General features: G+C 34.2%; 1 protein-coding gene across 3 annotated transcripts in view; it reads left to right on the top strand.

Annotated features, from left to right (window-relative positions):
* VPS13A (vacuolar protein sorting 13 homolog A) overlaps positions 1-20,252 on the top strand; it is a 237,088-nt gene that overhangs the window by 140,310 nt on the left and 76,526 nt on the right. For all 3 annotated transcript variants that reach the window (XR_010944991.1, XM_067744120.1, XM_067744119.1), the window contains exons 36-42: positions 3,915-4,042; positions 4,342-4,511; positions 5,054-5,271; positions 6,257-6,489; positions 16,888-16,980; positions 17,436-17,792; positions 18,944-19,045. Coding sequence is in view for 2 of the 3 variants with exons in the window: in XM_067744120.1 (XP_067600221.1) it covers positions 3,915-4,042; positions 4,342-4,511; positions 5,054-5,271; positions 6,257-6,489; positions 16,888-16,980; positions 17,436-17,792; positions 18,944-19,045 (1,301 nt within the window). In the remaining variant the exon portion in view is untranslated. The remainder of the gene's footprint in view (positions 1-3,914; positions 4,043-4,341; positions 4,512-5,053; positions 5,272-6,256; positions 6,490-16,887; positions 16,981-17,435; positions 17,793-18,943; positions 19,046-20,252) is intronic.

Below are 20,252 nucleotides of genomic sequence, written 5' to 3'. Positions count from 1 at the left end.
GAGTTAAAAATCAAAGATAAAATCTTCTACCTCAAGAAACTAGAAGAGCAGATCAAACCCAAAATAAATAAAAGGAAGAGAGTAATATAGACAACAGTAGAAATCAGTGAAAGAGAAACAGATAAGCAGGAGAGAAAATTACCAAAGTCCAAAATTGTTTTCATTGGAAAGACTAATGAAATTGATAAATCCTTAGCAAGACTGATAGAAAACAAATTATCAATATCAGAATTAATTAGATTGTAGTAGTTCACTACCAGGACAATAAGGGAATATTATGAATAATTTTGTGATAATAAATTCTAGAGCTTATATGAAGTGTAAAAATTTTTTGGAAAAAAAGAATTACCAAAACTGACATAGGATGAAATAGAAAATCTGAGTAGCTCTGTATCTATTAAAAGAATTGAATTTCAATGGTGAATTCTATTAAATATTTAAATAAGAAATAATACCAGTGTTAAACTCTTTGGAAAATAGAGGAGAGGGGAACACTTCCTTAGACATTTTATAAAGCAAACATTACCCTGGTACCAAAAACTAAAATCAAAAACAAAACAGAAAAAGCCACTTCAAGAAAAGAATATTGCACACCAGTATCCCTCATGAACACAGGCATAAAAATTCTTAACAACATATTAGTATACTGAATCCAGCAATAAGGATATAGGATATTTCATCTTGGCCAACTGAGAATTATCCCAAAATGAAAAGTTGGTTTAACACTCAAAAATCAATTAAGCTAACTCACCAAATTAATAGAGAAAGGAGAAGAAGTTATATCACCTCAATAGATGCAGGAAAAACATTTTTTAAAATTCAGCACATATTTGTGGTAAAAACTAGAAATGTCTAAAAAGGCATACTTAATAATGAAGTAGAAAGTTTTCCACCTAAAATAGGAACAAGGCAAGAATGTCCACATTCACCATTCCTGTTCAGCTGGTAGTCATTGACAGAGCAATACAGCCAAAGGAAGGATTTTTTTTTTTTTTTAAATATCTTCTCAGCCACACCACGTGGCATGTGGGATCTTAGTTCCCCAACCAGGGATCAAACCCACGCCCCTTGCCGTGGAAGTGCAGAGTCTTAACCACTGGACCACCAGGGAAGTCCCCAAGAAAAGGTCTACAGAGTAGAAAGAATTAAAAATGCCTTTTTTCTCAACATGATTGATTACACAGAAAACCCTAAGAAGTCTTCAACAAATTCCTAGAATTAAATCAAGTTAGCATTTTTAACAAGATACAGGGTTAATATGTAACAATTGAGAAATAGGACTTTAAAAACTATTTGCAGTAGCATCAGAAAACATACTTAGGAAGAAATTTAACAAAATTATGCAAGACTGCTACACTGAAAGATACCAAATACTCATGAGAAAAACTAAATGACCTATATATATGAAAATGTATGCCATGTTTGTGCATTGAAAAATCTCAGTATTGTTAAAATATCCATATTGTTTAAATGTCAGTTCTCACCATATTGATTTATATATTCAACATAATCCCAGTCAAACTTTAATAGAAATTTAAAAATTACTTTAAAAGCTTATATAGCTAAGGATCAAGAATAGCCGTGTGTGTGTGTGTGTGTGTGTATGAAAGAAGAGCAAAGATTTACACTATCTAATTTCACAATTTACAATAAATCTTCAATAATTAAGTTAGTATGTTATTGGCATAACATAGACAAATAGATTTGTAAAACAGAACAGAATGTCCAGAAGACATACAAGTAAACTGATACTCAACAAAGACTGGTCAAATAGGGAAAAGATAAACTTTTAAACAAATGGTGCTGTCATAACTAGGTAAATGTAGGAAAAATTGAACTTGTCCCTTCACACCATACACAAATCAATTTGAGATGGATGAAAGGCATATATTTGAAAGCTAAAACTTTTAAACTTCTAGAAGAAGGAACATGAAAGAATATCTTCATGGGATAGCAAAAGATTTCTTGGATAGATAAAAAAGCAATAACCATAAAAGAAACTCTTTGTAAAGTAGACCTCGTCAAAATGTTAAACTTCTTTCTGCTCATCAAAAGATAGTGGCAGGGACTTCCCTGGTGGCACAGTGGTTACGAATCCGCCTGCCAATGCCAGTGACATGGGTTCAAGCCCTGGTCCGGGAAGATCCCACATGCTGCGGAGCAACCAAGCCCATGCACCACAACTACTCAGCCTGCACTCTAGAGCCCGCGAGCCACAACTACTGAGCCCACGCGCCTCAACTAGTGAAGGCCATGCCCCTAGAGCCTGCGATCCGCAACAAGAGAAGCCACCACAAAGAGAAGCCCGTGCACCGCAGCAAAGAGGAGCTCCCACTCACCACAGCTAGAGAAAGCCCACCGCAGCAAGGAAGACCCAACGCGGCTAAAAAAATATTAATTAATTTTAAAAAAAGGGAAAAATGATAGTATCAAGATTGTGAAAGATTGGGCTTCAGACTAGACGAAATATTCAAGATGCCTTTATCTGACCTTGTTCTTATATCTAGAATACAGAACTCCTTGAAATTAGTAACTTTTTAAAAAACAAATGCCCAAAAGATTTGGATACTTTAGAAAGGATAATAGGTTAAATGGACAGTAAGCACATGATAAGGTGCTAACATAGTTATTTATCAGGAGGACTTCCGTTTACCAGACTAAAGTTTAAAAGACTGACAACACCAAATGTTGACGAGAATGTGAAACTGCTGAAACTCTCACATGTGGCTCTTAAGAAAGTGAAATAGTATAACTACTTTTGACAAAGTTAGGCAGTTAATGTATACCTACCCTATAACAAACAATTATAAGCCTAAGTATTTACTCCCACTGCACCCCCAAATAAGTGCATATATACACAAAATGACTTATTTAGGAATATTTACTACAGATTTATTCATAATAGCTTAAATCTGGAAATAACCCATATGTTCATCAGCACTAGGATGGATAAACTTTATTTTCATGCAGTGTATTTTCGGAGTACATAAAGAAGGAGCTACTGACACATATAGTAACATGGGTGAATCTCAGAAATATTAACTGAAAGAAACTAAACATGAAAGAGTATGATATATCTTACTGCATTTATACAGAATTTAAGAACCCACAAAACTAATCTAAGGTGATTGAAATTAGAATGGTAGGGAGGTTGGGATAGACTGGGAAAGGGTTGTAAGGGAACTTTTTGGAGTGATGTGAATGTTCAGTATCTTAATTGGAGTGTTGGTGACATGGATGTATATATATATTTATCAAATCTCATTAAATGTTTCAGATAAGATCTTTACATTTCACGGATGTAAATTTTACCGAAATTAAAAAATAAGTTACCTGGAATGGTGGTCCTTGTCTCTGGAGTCAGGTAGAATGAGAATTAGGAATTGCTATGTTTTTATTATATGTCCATTTAATATGTACCATGTATATATAATACCTTGTCCCAAAATATAAAACGTAGAAAAGATTGAATTTTGGATCCTTTTGTTTAGTGGAACAATTTTTTAAATGTCATCTAAAGTATCTTGTTTGGTTTTAGATTTTGAAGTAAAATTTAAATACCAAACACATATACCAGGTACTCTAGTATGCATTTTACACATGCTGTTTTGCTTAATCTCCAAAACAAACCCAGTGGTTAGTTCTTTTATTCTTGTTTTACGAAAATTAAACCAAGAGTTTATTAAAAGTAAACCAAGAGTTTAATTAATACTCTCAGGTTATTATGTAAAGAATCCTAAGCCAGTAGTTAGTGAGTTCAACATCAGAATTTTTAAATCTTTTAAATTTTTTGGAAAAACATTATACTATACCCATTTATTTAACAATTATCTTAAATCTAGTTCAGGTCTGTTTTAATGAGTTCTACCATTCCTGACTTTCTTCTTTTCTCCAATAACTGTAATTTTTCCAAGGAACAACTGTAGTGACAGCTGCTGTGGTAGAAGTACATTCACATGCTTCCCAAGTTAAGACAACACTAAATATGAGTTTCAGAACTGATTATCTCACCATGGTACTGTATAGTCCAGGTCCTAAACAGGTAAGGTGAAGAAGAAAAAATATATTTTCTCTTGTTTCCTATATTTTGGAATATCTGTTCCTCTGAGAAAAATTGTTGATCTTTTTACTTTAATAATAAAATAATTTTGACTATTTGCCTTTTAAAATGAGTTGTCTTTCCTATTGCCAGTGATATGAAAAATAAAATTTTAAAGTTATTATTTTTCATGCCTTTCATTATGAGCTCTTTGGAGATAGAGAATGTGGTATTTCATGTCTTAAAATATGTTTTAAATTTGTGTTTTTGTGTAAAATTTGTATTGATTTCCTCTTCCACAGACTTCATTTACAGATATTCGTGATCCTTCTCTGAAACTTGCTGAATTTAAGTTGGAGAATATTATAAGTACTTTAAAAATGTATACAGATGACTCAACATTTTCTTCCTTCTCATTAAAAAACTGTATTTTAGATGACAAAAGGCCTCATGTCAAGAAAGCAACTCCTAGGTAATAGTGTTCTAAGTTTTTACTTGAGAAATGGTTGGTATATTTTACAGAACTTACTCCCAAAGTTGCATGTTCATTTTCTGGATATTTACTAAAATCTTCAGAGCTTCAGTGCAGTTGAGTCCATAGTTTTAAGCCAACATTTGAAATGCCCTGGTTATGTGCTGTTCTTGCTGAATGGTTGATTGATGGGTTATATAGAAATAATCAGTGTAATTAAATCAGCTTTTAAATTAATCTGTATTATCTAAAGTATTAATCTGTGCAAATTGTAATGGGAAATATATGAAAAATTGAGAAAAAATATGCTGAGATTCAAAATTCTGATAATTTCTTAAGGATATACTTCCTAATTTATGAAACAGTTGAGCTCCCAAAGTCTGTAAGTTTATTATTTGGAGTCCTTTGTGATCTTACTAAGAGAAATGACTTCAGAATGCTGGTTTGCTGTCAGTGAAAGGGATAAGAGGTCTCTGAGTTTTATTGGTGTGTTTGATTATTTGTAAGATACTCATAGGAATTGTTATTATTGTGTTTTTCAGAATGATAGGGCTAACAGCTGGGTTTGACAAAAAGGACATGATGGATATAAGGTATAGGAGAGTCAGAGACGGTTGGGTGGCTGATTTAGTCCTTCAAGAAATGTATATTTGTGCAAGTGTGGAATTTCTGCTGACAGTTGCAAATGTGTTTCTTGAGGCCTACACTACAGGCACTGCTGTAGAAACCAGTGTTCAAACATGGCCTGCTAAAGAAGAAGGTTAGTTATTGGCTAAAACATTTAATATCTGTATTATTGAAGTGCTATAATAGCACTTACCTTGATTAGCCTTCTAGATGATGAGGTTAAGTGGATTAATAAGTTAAAAATCTTTATTTTTCAGAGGTAAAAGGAAAACTTAAATGTGTTTTCTGATAAGATGTACAGTTTGCATATTTTTCAAGGTGTAAATATATATTGGGTTCAAAAATTATGAGACCTTTATTAAAATAAGTAACTGTACTTCTTTGAAGACAGTAATTTTTTTTTTAACATCTTTATTGGGGTATAATTGCTTTACAATGGTGTGTTACTTTCTGCTTTATAACAAAGTGAATCAGTTATACATATGTTCCCATATGTCTTCCCTCTTGCGTCTCCCTCCCACCCACCCTCCCTATCCCACCCCTCCAGGCTGTCACAAAGCACCGAGCCAATATCCCTGTGCCATGCGGCTGCTTCCCACTAGCTATCTACCTTACTACGATTGTTAGTGTGTATATGTCCATGACTCTCTCTCGCCCTGAAGACAGTAATTTGAAAGAATTCGTTGGAAGAAAACGGAAAGAGAATAATAAAACAGCCACTCCTTTTCATAATTAAAGATAGTATTTTAACTTAAAGTCCTCTTTTATTCTTGTTATATTCAATATTTATAATTTTCTATTATCTTTTACATATTTCATTCATTGTGGTATAGTAGAAAGAGTGTCAAGCTGAGAGTTAGAAACTAGATTTATTTCCAGCTCTGCCATTAAATAGTGGAGATTTTTCCCTACATTTTGAAATATTCTTATGGCTATACCTTCTTTAAATCTTATACCAAGAGAGTTGCAGTAAATTCCTTTGGGACCTAAGATTCTTTTATTTTACTTTTTACTTAGAATGAAAGTAACATTTTCCTATAAATAATAATTTTTCATAAGTAATGTATATAAGAAAGATTTATAACTATTTTAAAACATTGTTTTTATTTCTATTTTAGCACTTGTACAGCAATCAGAGAAGTGGGAAATTAATATTATTATTAAAAATCCTGAAATTGTGTTTGTGGCTGATATGACAAGAAATGATGCCCCTGCCTTAGTCCTTACAACACAATGTGAGATTTGTTGGCAAGGTGACTTTGAAAATAATACAATGACCGCTGCCATTAAAGATCTCCAAGTGAGAGCATGCCCATTTCTTCCAGTCAAGAGAAAAGGAAAAATCACTACTGTGAGTTTACTATTTACCTATCAGCTTAATTGTAAACTATTTTGTATTTAGTGTATGTCATTTAAGAAAGTGCCTACATACTTTCCACCCTTACTCTGTAAAATACCTTTCTTTCTGCTTGTAGAGCCTAATGTAGATTATTATTACACCAGCTTTGAAACTCTTTTTCATTTTTCCAGTTGTTCCTTATTGTTTTATGTGTTTGTGGAGATAGTCTCACTAAGAAGTTGCTTTCATCTAGATACTTCTCAGTGAAGACTTTACTCTGACTTTCTAACCATATCAATTCCACACTGCTTTTTGGCCTTTAAGACTTTCTACCAATTGTTTCTGGTGCTGTTTCAGTTTTATTATTTTTAATTTTTTTCTCCCATCTAGACATTTTTGCTCAGACACCTTTTCTCCTTTTCTCCGTATGGCTTATTTGTACCATCAGCCATTTGTTTTGACATACTTCACATTTGTATTTTATTCTGTAATATCCTCTTGGCCTTCCTCCTCTTCATAACTGATTAAAATTCATTTCTTCAAAGACGTCTTTTCAAGTTAACTATCTGACTCCTAGTACTCGTATAAAACACTTATAAAAATATTTAGGCTCCTACAGGAGTAATAGAAGTATAAATATTCTAAGTATTAACAACATAGAAATACAAGATGTAATTTTGTTAAAAGTAAATACCTATGTATTGGTTAGGATATAGGATAGACTGTTTCCCTAGTTTGCAAGGCTGATGGCTCACTTCTAAGCAAAGAAAAGAAATTAAAAATGGAGGGCATACTGATTCTCTTTTAGGTTATACGTAGATGTTTTACATGTATTTTTTCTATTCAGTCTTTTGGCTTGAATGTAGCTGTATGACCACCCTTACCTTCAAAAAAGGTTGGAGAATGTGGTCTCTTTTCTGAGCTATGTTATGCTCAGATGAAATTTGTTACTGTGGAAGAAAAGGAGAACAGATAACAGGTGGCAACTAGAGGGTCTTCTTACAGTCCACTCAAAGCTTTCTTCCTTTGTTCATACAGATAATCCATACTTGTCTTTTCTCACCCACAGAACATATTCACTTCTTCCTCAAGGGATAAAATCTCAGCTCAGAGTTCAAGATCTTTAGGTGACAGTTTTCTCTGTTGAGTCTGCATGTGACTTCTTTTGATCTGGCAATATAATAGATTAAGTACTAGACAAATAAGTTACCACTTTTCAACAGGCACACACTTCACCACTATCTACGCAACCACTAGTATAACAGTGCTGTAAGGACAGGATAATTGCAATTTAAAAACCCATTCAGAAAAAGAAAGAATGGGAAACACTTGGCAGTCATTGATTCATAACAATTATCATATCCTGCTGAGTGGAATTGTGAAAACTTTAAGCTCCAGCAGTGGAGTAAATTCCTTGGATAGCCTGAGTTGGAGTCTTTGATTTTTTTTCTCTTGAAAGAACACTGTCCTCATTTTCTCACGTGGTTCTGGCTTTCCCCTCTGAGAGATTTTTTTTTTTTTTTTTTTTAATCATTATCCACTGTAGACACATCTGAAGTGGCTGTTTTCTTTCTTCGGGAACTGCACTGTTTTCACAGCTTACTTCCTGTTGAGTTTATTACTTGGAGATTGTTTTAGCAGTTTTAATAATAACAAGCTTTTGTATGCCAGATACTGGTCTCTTTGGCAGTCCTTAGTTCGTTAAACGTTTAGTTTGCCATCTCGGTGGTTCCATTTGTAAGTAACCTTAATATCCAAAGCTACTATTTATTCACAGGGTGGTTTTCTTGTTTTATTTACGAATCTGTCATCTGCCTATCCTCCCTTCATCCTGACTTAGTAAAGGCTACTTTTAACAGTAGGTTTGGGGGAGGGGGATAGCCACATCTGTTATCTGTTTTTTTTTTGGCTCCCATGTCTGATCTTAACAAAAATTGCCAGAGAAAAAATAGCAGCCACAGTCTTATTTCTTGCTGAGTTTCCTCTTTAGAGCTTGGCTCTCCTCAGTGTTTTCCCTTCTCTTATAGGCCTTTGCAAATAATAGAAAGAAGGAGGTAATACACATCAAGATTCTAGCCAGACCTGTCTAGCTAAAATTTTAGGCTTTTTTGTTGTTGTTGTTAAGAACATGGTCTGTCTTCCTAGGTACCACCAGTAGCAGTTTTACCAAATATTTTGCTGTAGCATTGTTAGAATTATCAGCTTTGTATTTTGATATATCCCTTGTCTATCCAGTTGCTAAATCAGTCACAGATACTTCTTACTTTGTTGCAGTAGTGCCAATTTTTAGGTATGAAATTTAGTATTAGGATATTAATTAGGCTGCTGTAACAAGAGGTCCCCCCTCCAAAAGGTAGCTAATGCATGGTAGAACTAAGTATTCTTTCTAGAAACATGGAATAATGACTCAGTTTAATGGCTCTGGTGTAATGTAGGGGAACCAGGCTCTTTCCATCTTGTTCCACTATTCGTAGGCTGTAACTTAATCTGCTTGTTCAAAGATAGTTCACAATGTACCTACGTTGCAGGTTGCTGGGGGTGAGTGGTGGTGGTAAGGAGAGAACATGAAGGCAAAAAGGGATGCCCATTCTAAGAGCACTGCCCAGAAGTTGCACATACCACTTCTGCTCACATCCTTTTGGCCAGAATTTAGTAATACGTCAGCACACAGTTTTAAGGGAGCCCAACAAAGGCAGTCTTTCTAAAGACCAAAATGTCACCTGCTTGAGTCCCTTCATTATACATTTGTTTTCTGTTTTATTATTGTTGTTGTGTTGTTTTTTTTATATTTGGGTTAAATTGCTGTAATTTTTCTAACTTCTTAATGGATGCTTAGATAATTGGTATTCTGTCTTTTTTCTTCCCAGCATATGCCTTTTAAGAGTAATTTTTTCTCTAAGCACACCTACTAGTGTTGATATGTTGTATTTTTATTCTGTTAAAAATACTTCCTCATTTTTATTTTTTATGCATGGATTAGAAGGGTTTTGCTTAATTTCCAAATATTTAGGGGTTTTCTGGTTGTCTTTTTATTGTTGATTTCTACATTGATATCACTGTGGTCTATTAACATATTCTGATTTTAATTCTTTGAAGTTTGTTGAGACTTATCTTATGGCCCAGGATATGGTTGGTTTTGTTTTTATGAATATTGAATGTCCACTGGGGAAAAAGTGTGTTTTGTTGTTTGAGGAATAGCATTCTATTTAGATAGATTTTGTCCATAATATTGTTCAAATCTGCTATATTCTGAGAACCTTTTTTTTCCCTGTCCATTTTATCAGTTTATTGAAAGAGATCTATTAAAATCTATTTTCATTGTGAATTTAGCTATTTTATGTTTAGTTTTTTCAATATTTGCTTTATATATTTTGAAGCTAGATCATTTAAATGTGTACACATTCTGTATTAAATCTTGCTGGTAGATTTGACCATTTTATTAAAATGTCTTCTTTATCTCTGGAAATGATTTCTAAATTCTACTTACCTACTATTAGTATACCTATTCCAGCTTCTTTGTGGCATTTGCATGGTATATCTTTTCCTATCCTTTTACTTTTAACCTTTCAGTTTCCTTATGTTTAAGCTGTGGTATTTTTGTAAGCAGCATATTTATTTGTTTTTCATAGTTGAGTCTTTTAATTAAGATATTTAGTGCATTTACTCACTGTAACTCCTGTACTGTAATTGGTTTTAAATCTGTGACCTACCATTCATACTATTTGTTCCATATGTTTTATGTTCTGTTTTCTTCTCTGTATTGTTCTTTTTGGGGGATTAATAGGACTTTTAAATTTTTCTGGATATTATAACATGCATTCTAGACTTAGTAAAGTCTAATATAAATGTTTTTACCACTTTTAAAGCTTTTAGAATGCTTTAAATCCTCTTCTACCATTTTGTAATAGTAGTCATAGATTTTAATTCAATATATATTTAGAATCTACAGGGTATTTTTGTTTTTGTTGCGGTCAGTATTCATTTATATTTAACCACATATAATCTGTTTCTATTATTTTTTACTTCTTCCTACATCTCCATTTTTACATCTGGAACCATTTTCTTTCTTCCTGAAAAGCTCCTTTTATTTTATTTTATTTATTTTTTTGAAAAGCCCCTTTTAGTATTTATTTTAATGTGGTCTCTTGGTGGCAGATACTGTCAGTTTTTGTGTGGAAATGTCTTTATTTTGCTTTCTCTTTTGAAGGATAATTTTGCTGGATATAAAGTTTTAAATTGGTAGCTATGTACATTTAAAACTTTCATGGTATGTCTAGATGTGCTTGATATTTATTCTTTTGGAGCCTGTGGTACTTCTTGAATCTGTAGCTTTGTGTATTTCATAGGTTTAGAAAATTCTTTGTCATTATCTCATTAGATATTGCTTCTGTGTCACATATTCTCTCTCCTTCCCTTCTTCGACTCACAGTTTCTTGTTAGACATTTTAGTCATATTCCATATGTCACTTAAGCGCATTTCTTTATTCTCCATTCATATTGTTCCATGCTTCACACTGGATGTTTTTTCCTAATTTTTTTCCTAATTCTGTCTTCTGTTTTGTCTAGTGTGCTATTAAACATTATTATCAAGTTCTTAATTTCTAGTATTGCATTTTTAAGTTATATAATTTCTTTTTATAGACCCCTCTGTCATTCATTTTTTTTACATATTAATCAAAATTACTTTAAAGTTTGTTCTTGATAATGCCAATAATTGAGTCATCTCTGTTTATTTCTGTTTTCTCTTTAGTTTTTGTTTCTTCTTATATCAGATACTTTATTATTGAATGCCAGACAGTATAATGAAATGTTATAGAGGTTTCACTGATTATTTTCTTCCTGTAAGGAGGTTTTCACTTGCTCTTTGTTAGACATCTAGACTGGGAACAATTTACCTTTATCTAGTGGGAATTAAACTTATTGGAGGCTGGGTTGCAGTTGTTGTAAAGCCTTGTTTACTCCTGGTTCATATCCACTAGTATATAGTATTTCTCTCTGCGTCCCATCTGACAGCCGGGAGTACTTACTAGGGCCCATATTAAAGCCCATTTTTGGCAGATTCTGAAATTGTTTTTTTTCTTTTCAGCCCCATTCTCCATATCATTCTAAAATTGCTGACCATTTCACTCTACTTAGCAATAGCCTTCTGCTTAGTGTGTGTGTGTGTGTGTGTGTGTGTGTTTGTGTGTGTGTGTGTGTGTGTGTGTGTGTGTGTCTAAAGCACTTCACAAATAACTAGAAGCTAAACTACCATGAAGTTTTGAGATAACTTCTCTGCTCCTGTTTTTTGCCTTGGGGACTTTGCAAGGTTGCCTAGGTAGCATGCTTATAGTTTCAAGCAGACTTTTTTTTTTAATTGAAGCATAGTTACTGTACAATATTACATAACTTACAGGTGTATAATATAGTGATTCACAATTTTTAAAGGTTATGCTCCATTTATAGTTATTATAAATATTGGCTATATTCCCTCTGTTGTACAGTATATCCTTGTAGCTTATTTTATAACTCAGTTTGTACCTCTTATTCCCCTACCCCTATATTGCCCTTCTTTCTGCTTCCCTCTCCCCACTGGTAACCACTAGAATATGAGTCTGCTTCTTTCTTGTTATATTCACCAGTTTATTTTATTTTTTAGATTCTACATGTGATACCGTACAATCTTTGTCTTTCTCTGTGTGACTTATTTCACTTAGCATAATGCCCTCCAAATCCATCCATGTTTCTGCAGATGGCAAATTTTTATTCTTTTTCATGACAGAGTAGTATTCCTGTGTGTGTGTGTGTGTGTGTGTGTGTGTGTGTGTATACACACCCCACATCTTCTTGATCCATTCATCTGTTGATGGCCTCTAAGGTTACTTCCATATCTGGGCAATTGTAAATAATGCTGCTTTGAACATTGAGGTCCATGTATCTTTTTGAATTTGGGTTTTGGGGTTTTTTGGCTATTACCCAGGAGTGGAATTGCTAGGTCATATGGTAGTTCTGTTTTCAGTTTTTTAAGAAACTTCAATACTGTCTTCCATAGTGGTTGCACTAATTTACATTCCCACCAACAGTGTATAAGGGTTCCATTTTCTCCACATGCTCGCCAACATTTGTATTTTGTGTTCTTTTTGATGATAGCCATTCTGACAGGTGTAAGGTAATGCCTCACTGTGGTTTTGATTTGCATTTCTCTGACGATTAGCTATGTTGAGCAATTTTTCGTGTGCCTGTTGGCCATCTGCATGTCCTCTTTGGAAAAATGTCTATTCAGTTCTTCTGCCCATTTTTTAATCTGATTGTTTGGTTTTTTGATGTTGACTTGTATGAGCTGTTTCTGTATTTTGGATATTAACCCTTTATTGGTCATATCACTTGCAAATATTTTCTCCCATTTGGTAGGTTTTCTTTTCATTTTGTCAATGGTTTCCTTTGCTGTGCAAAAGCTTTTAAGTTTAATTAGGTCCCATTTGTTTATTTTTGCTTTTATTTCCTTTGCTTCATGAGAGGGATCCTAAAAAATATTGTTGCAGTTTATGCCAAAGGTCTCTGCCTATGTTTTCTTCTAGGAGTTTTATAGTATCATCTTAACATTTAGGTCTTTAGTCCATTTTGAGTTTATTTTTGTATATGGTGTTAGAGAATGTTCCAATTTCATTCTTTTATATCACGCAGACTTTTTTTTTAACATGACTTTTCAACTTGTAGGTGGATTATTGCTTGGTCACAAGTTTCCTCCTTCACAGATGGAAATAGAAGTCTAAAAAAGGAGATCCTTAGCTGAACAACCATATAAGGGAAACATCTATGATTATTGGGAATTTTGAGAAAGATATTTATGGCCAGCTAGCTGTTTTAGCCACATACATTTTGATAAGTTGCAGTTAGTTGAACTTTAATTGATATCATAGTCATTTATATTAGAAAACAGTTTCTTTTTTTTTGAATTTTACTTAATTTTTTTCTATACAGCAGGTTCTTATTAGTTATCTATTTTATACATATTAGTGTATACATGTCAATCCCAATCTCCCAATTCATCACACCACCACCACCCCCACCCCCCACCGCTTCCCCACCTTGGTGTCCATACGTTTGTTCTCTACATCTGTGTCTCTATTTCTGCCCTGCAAACCGGTTCATCTGTACCATTTTTCTAGGTTCCACATATAGGCATTAATATACGATATTTTTTTTTCTCTTTCTGACTTACTTCACTCTGTATGACAGTCTCTTGGTCCATCCACGTCTCTACAAATGACCCAATTTCATTCCTTTTTATGGCTGAGTGAAATTCCATTGTATGTGTGTACCATATCTTCTTTATCCATTCGTCTTTCGATGGGCATTTAGGTTGCTTCCATGACCTGGCTATCGTAAATAGTGCTGCAGTGAACCTTGGGGTGCATGCACATGAAAAGATGCTCAGTATCACTAATTATTAGAGAAATGCAAATCAAAACTACAGTAAGGCACCACCGCACACTGGTTAGAATGGACATCATCAAAAAGTCTACAAACAAATGCTGGAGAGGGTGTGGAGAAAAGGGAGCCCTCTTGCACTGTTGGTGGGAATGCAAATTGATACAGCCACTATGGAGAACAGTATGGAGGTTCCTTAAAAAACTAAAAACAGAATTACCATATAACCCAGCAATCCCACTACTGGGCATATACCCAGAGAAAACCATATTTCAAAAAGACACATGCACATGTTTATTAAAGATTCACGAACTTTTTTTTTTTTTTTTTTTTTTTCCGATACGGGGGCCTCTCACTGTTGTGGCCTCTCCCGTTGCGGAGCACAGCCTCCGGACGCGCAGGCTCAGCGGCCATAGCTCACGGGCCCAGCCGCTCCGCAGCATTTGGGGTCTTCCCGGACTGGGGCATGAACCCGTGTCCCCTACATCGGCAGGTGGACTCTCAACCACTGCGCCACCAAGGAAGCCCTGTGCAACCTTTTATAAAAAAAAAAAAAAAAAAAAGGAAGGATGACTCAGGGTGGAGTTGAGAGCCACAGAGAATTGTTCCTAGACTTTGAAATCTAATCAAGAAGCTTATTTATCTGGCTGGATTTCAGAGCTTCTTTGGACTAGTGGCTTCCTTCTGCCTCGTATTTGTTTTTGTTTTGTTTTTTTACATCTTTATTGGAGTATAATTGCTTTACAATGGTGTGTTAGTTTCTGCTTTATAACAAAGTGAATCAGTTATACATGTATATGTTCCCATATCTCTTCCCTCTTGCGTCTCCCTCCCTCCCACCCTCCCTATGCCACCCTCTAGGTGGTCACAAAGCGCTGAGCTGATCTCCCTGTGCTATGCGGCTGCTTCCCACTAGCTATCTACCTTATGTTTGGTAGTGTATATATGTCCATGCCTCTCTCTCGCTTTGTCACAGCTTACCCTTCCCCCTTGCCGTGTCCTCAAGTCCATTCTCTAGTAGGTCTGTGTCTTTATTCCTATCTTACCCCAAGGTTCTTCATGACATTTTTTTTCTTAAATTCCATATATATGTGTTAGCATACGGTATTTGTCTTTCTCTTTCTGACTTACTTCACTCTGTATGACAGACTCTAGGTCTATCCACCTCATTACAAATAGCTCAATTTCTTTTTGTGGCTGAGTAATATTCCATTGTATATATGTGCCACACCTTCTTTATCCATTCATCCGATGATGGACACTTAGGTTGCTTCCATCTCCTGGCTGTTGTAAATAGAGCTGCAATGAACATTTTGGTACATGACTCTTTTTGAATTACGGTTTTCTCAGGGTGTATGCCCAGTAGTGGGATTGCTGGGTCATATGGTAGTTCTATTTGTAGTTTTTTAAGGAACCTCCTCTGCCTTGTATTTGAATTGGAATATCTGTAATTCTTATCCTATATCTGTCCCACCATTCTATGTTGAGAGTGGTGGGAGCAAGCAACTCATCTTAGTTTCGGTTTTAAGAGAAATTGTGCCCCAGCAGTTGTACTTAATAGATTACACCCAGGAACTTCATCAACATCTGGACTTGATTTAGATTTTAGACTTTGAGCTGATGAGAGGGATGAGATTTTAGAATTTTTATTTAATGAGAGATGTAGATGAACTGATTATGTGGTGAGATACAGATTTAGATGATGAGATTTTGGACTTTGGGCTATGATGGGAGGCGACTATTAGGAACCTTAGGAGGGGGACTTCCCTGGTGGTCCAGTGGTTAAGACTCCACACTCCCAATGCAGGGGGCCCGGATTGGATCCCTGGTCAGGGGACTAGATCCCGCATGCTGCAACAAAAGATCCTGCATGCCACAACTAAAAAAAAAGATCCCGCATGCCGCAGCGAAGATCCCATGTGCCGCAACTAAGATCCAGCACAGCCAAATAAGTAAATAAATAAATAAATAAATATTAAAAAGGGAACCTTAGGAGGTGGTGAATATATTTTGCATTTGGGAGGAACGTGAGTCACTAGGGGCTACAGGACAGATTTATGCTTACCATAGTTAGGGAAAACTCAGTTAATTTATAATTATATTAAGAATTATTTAGTAAGTCTAATGTATTTATAATTTTTTCTTCTCATTTTTTGTAGCTTGTCCTATATAGATTAATTCATTTTACTTCATTTTATAATGGAAAAAAATACCATGATAAAATTTTATTTTAGTAATTTAATCCACAGTTGAATCCACAAATACAGAACCTGTGGATACAGAGGGCTGACTGTACTATGCCTTTTTTTTCTTGAGATAATGTTGGCTTATAACATTATATAAGTTTCATGTATGCAATATTATTTTTCTACTTCTGCATACACAGCAGTATGCTCACCACCAAATATTTAGTTTTCATCGGTCACCATACAGTTGACCCCTACCCGTTTTGTCCCCCACCCCTTCCCCTCTGTTCTCTATATCTACATGTTTCTTTTGTTTGGTTTGTTCATTTATATTGTTTGTTTTTTATTTTTTATATTACACATGTAAGTGGAATCATATAGTATTTGACTTTGAACACTATGCCATTTTATATATAGGACTTGAACATCCTTGGATTTTAGTATCTGCCATGGGTGAGGGGTAGGGGGTAGGGGACAGGTGTGTATGTTCTGGAACCAATTCCCCAGGGATTCCAAGGGACTTCTGTAAAATAAAATACAGAATACAAGTTTTGAGGAATTTTCCCGTATTTAAGCATATTTAAGAAATTCTTTTATTTATTATATCAATAGTGTTGCTAATGTTAGTACTTTCTATTTTTTATAAATAATGAATAAGAGGATAATTAAGAAATGTTTTATTGATTCACTTGTTTTTAAATAGTTATTTTTACTAACTTGTTTATTTAACATACTTATCTATTACTGGGCAAGTCTTTAAATAAAAATATTTTAAGAACATGTTAATTTAATAGTATTGGTTTTTCTCTCACAGGTTTTGCAGCCTTGTGACTTGTTCTATCAAGCTACTCAGATACGTACAGATCCACAAGTGATTGAATTATCAGTAAAATCCCTGACACTGAAGGTAAGTTACAATGTAGTCAGTGCCCTTTTGAAAAAATTAATGAAACTTAGAAATAAGCAATTATTATAGCAACTCTTTTGTTAAATAAGCAAAAAAAAAAACTATTTTTGAAAATCTTTTATGACACGTAATTTTAAAATGATATTTAATACATATTTTATAATGAATGTTTTCATATATTTTGTTATTGGCAGTTGACTGCTTCTGTAGTTAACATCCTTATAGTATGGTTGATCCGTTTAATATCGACATATAAATATTTTAACTATTGAAATTAGTTATGATAATCAAAAAACTTTTTTGTGGGCAGCAAATTGTATCTACTATTTCTTGGTAGTAAGGTTAGTTCAATATTAATTCCTCTTGATCCTTTACAAATATATTTAATGCTTTTTGAAGTGTGTATTTTTTGAAAGTGGTTTATGTAGATTTTTTAATTAAATTTTTCCCCGTAGGTTTCACCAGTTATCATAAACACTGTGATTACCATAACTTCAGCACTTTATACAGCTAAGGAAACCATCCCACAAGAAACTGCTTCTTCTACAGCACATTTATGGGAAAAGAAGGATACAAAGAATTTAAAAATGTGGTTTCTTGAAGAACCAAATGAAGTTGAAAAAATAGCTTCCCCAACTGAATTGGTACCCAAAGGAGAGATAATAAGAATGAACATTGATTCTATTTTTCTAGTTCTTGGGGCTGGAATTGGTCATCGAACAGTACCTATGCTTTTGGCAAAGTCACGTTTCTCAGGGGAAGGCAAAAACTGGAGTTCCCTAATAAATCTCCACTGTCAGCTTGAGCTAGAAGTAAGCATATGTAGTATTTTTCCAGATTTTATAACAAATAATGCTATACATGGACTATTTGGGGACTCTTACTTAAACATTTAAATTAAATTTATCCTAAGTATGATGTTGGTTCACAAAACTTTTGGAAGAAAGTGTACAAATTTATGCCCTTGATATAGTTGTTTTTATGTGTATGTTACTTTTAGAGTACATGTCCATATTAAGTTTATATTTCAACTGGTTTCATTCATCTTAAAATTGATGATATTAATAGATAGTTTTGAGTAGATGAAAAATTCTTAATTTTAAGAATTAAATTGAATATCCTTTTTCCTTTAAAATGATAATAGACTATTTCTTAATCTCTTCTAAGATAGTAATGTAAAGAATGAGAAAAATATGCCTTATACTTTTATATAACGCAGAATCTTTATAATGTAGTGAGACTCCACCAAGGTCTTTCAGATTTTTGTGAGAGTCCTTTAGTTATATGGAAGATATTTGCTTTGAACCAACATATATTTTGCTTCAGAATTTATCTACATAGAATCATCCCAGAGATATTTTGCTTTAAATTATTAATTGAGTTGATGTCAAGTAGAAACTAATCTGATACTCTACCTAAGTCAGTAAATATGAAAATTTATAAGCTCCTATAACATTTGTGTTGATACAGAGTTATATGCTAATAGAGGTGGAACTGACAGACTAGATTTCAACTTTCCAAATTTTAGCTAGAATTATCTGTATTTTGCAGAGGATTTGATCTAGGATGTCCAAGAAGGTCAGAGAATTCAAATAAGTGCATACTCATTGAATCATATGTTACTTGCCTCAAGGGCTTTCGAAAAGTCAGTGGAGGTAGACAGATATGTTTAAAAAATGTCAGTAGTGTTTGATAGATGAACACAGCTTTCGATGTTAAGCCCAGCCTGAAAGTCAAGGAAAGATACCTAAAAGAGAGTTTTTTTCTGGATTAAATTGTGAAGACTAGACCACGAAGTTAGCCAAGTGAGGAGAGCATGAGGAAACTAATGAATGGCATGTAGACGGTTTTCACATGGAAGAAATAGCACAGCCAAAAGGAATGCTGGTGGGAAACAGCATGGAAGATCATTTTAGAACATATCAGAGTGCCTTATTTAAAAAATTAAAAATTCTCTCTCTAGGTACATTATTACAATGAAATGTTTGGTGTGTGGGAACCTTTGCTTGAACCCTTAGAAATTGATCAGACTGAGGATTTTAGACCATGGAATCTTGGAATCAAGGTATTTTTGAAGTCTGAAAATTTTTTTCAAATATTGAGGATGTCCACATTACACATACTTTAATCGCAACAGAGTTCAGGTATCTCATTATGAGCCTTTCCACATGCTTCCTTGTTTGACCTCTGAATGTAATTTTCAAACCCAAGGCCACTGCCTCATGGGCTTCTAATACAAATAATTATGTAGCATTTATTATGCACTAGACATTGTTCTAAATAATCTACTTTTGCTTTAACCCTTACAACAAACCTCTGAAGAATATACAGTTTTAAACTTCATTTTAACATGTGATGGGACTGAAACTGTGGAAGTTAAAGGACTTCCATAAAGCAATAATACCTTTAAATTGGAAGAGGTGGAATTAAATACTGGCTTCAGAGTCCCCACACATAACCGTCATGTTAAAATATCGCCAGCATTTTCTTGAAGGTTGTTGTCTATCCCAAGTTTTCTTTGATCTCTGAAGGGTGTATATATAGAAGAAAATATAATATTATTTGTTTGAAATATAGTGTGAATTTATGTAATCATACGAATCAGGACCTTTAGATGGATGAAATTGTGCTTCTGAAGCAAGAGACTGCAGCATTCCTAGCATATCTCCTCCCTAATAATGATTCAGTCAACCTGCAGACAAATGTTTAGTGGTTTAAAGCCAGTTAAAGGAACAGTAAAGGTGACTAGCTTGGCATATCCAGCTTTTTGTATTAAACCAGGACTTTTGATTTTCCACATATTTCAGATAAAAGATTTGGATAAAGGAACTTATTTGGCGGTTGTTAGGTCAGGATACACATAGGCAGTAGACCTGTGAGTTCTAAAAAGAGGTAGGTGGTATTGATTCACATGAGCCCTAGGTCCTAGTGGCACTGTTCTGCAACTATTGTTGGACTTTTTAAGTCCCTAGGTTTCTGTTCTTTATTTATAGCATTTATAGCACCAGTAGATTAAACGACTTTTCTTGCCCTGAATTTCCACATGCTATGATGTATGGGCTTCTAATTTTCATTCAGATGCTCCATGCATTTAGTAATTTTAGGGGTTATTTTCCCTTCTAAATTGTGCCTGCCATTTTAGTATAACTGAGGAGGAGGAGAATTTTTCTTCCAATACTGCTTCTATCCAATGCGACCTTAGTTGGCTGATGTCCAAGTAATTCCAAGTAAGGCAGTGGAACTGATAAAATGTATTGCTCTCTCTAATGCTG

Source organism: Pseudorca crassidens, chromosome 7 (genome assembly GCF_039906515.1).
Source record: "Pseudorca crassidens isolate mPseCra1 chromosome 7, mPseCra1.hap1, whole genome shotgun sequence".
In the NCBI taxonomy this organism is placed as follows: Eukaryota; Metazoa; Chordata; class Mammalia; order Artiodactyla; family Delphinidae; genus Pseudorca; species Pseudorca crassidens.
The sequence above is the reverse complement of the archived record's forward strand: the minus strand, read 5'-3'. Positions and strand labels throughout refer to the sequence as shown.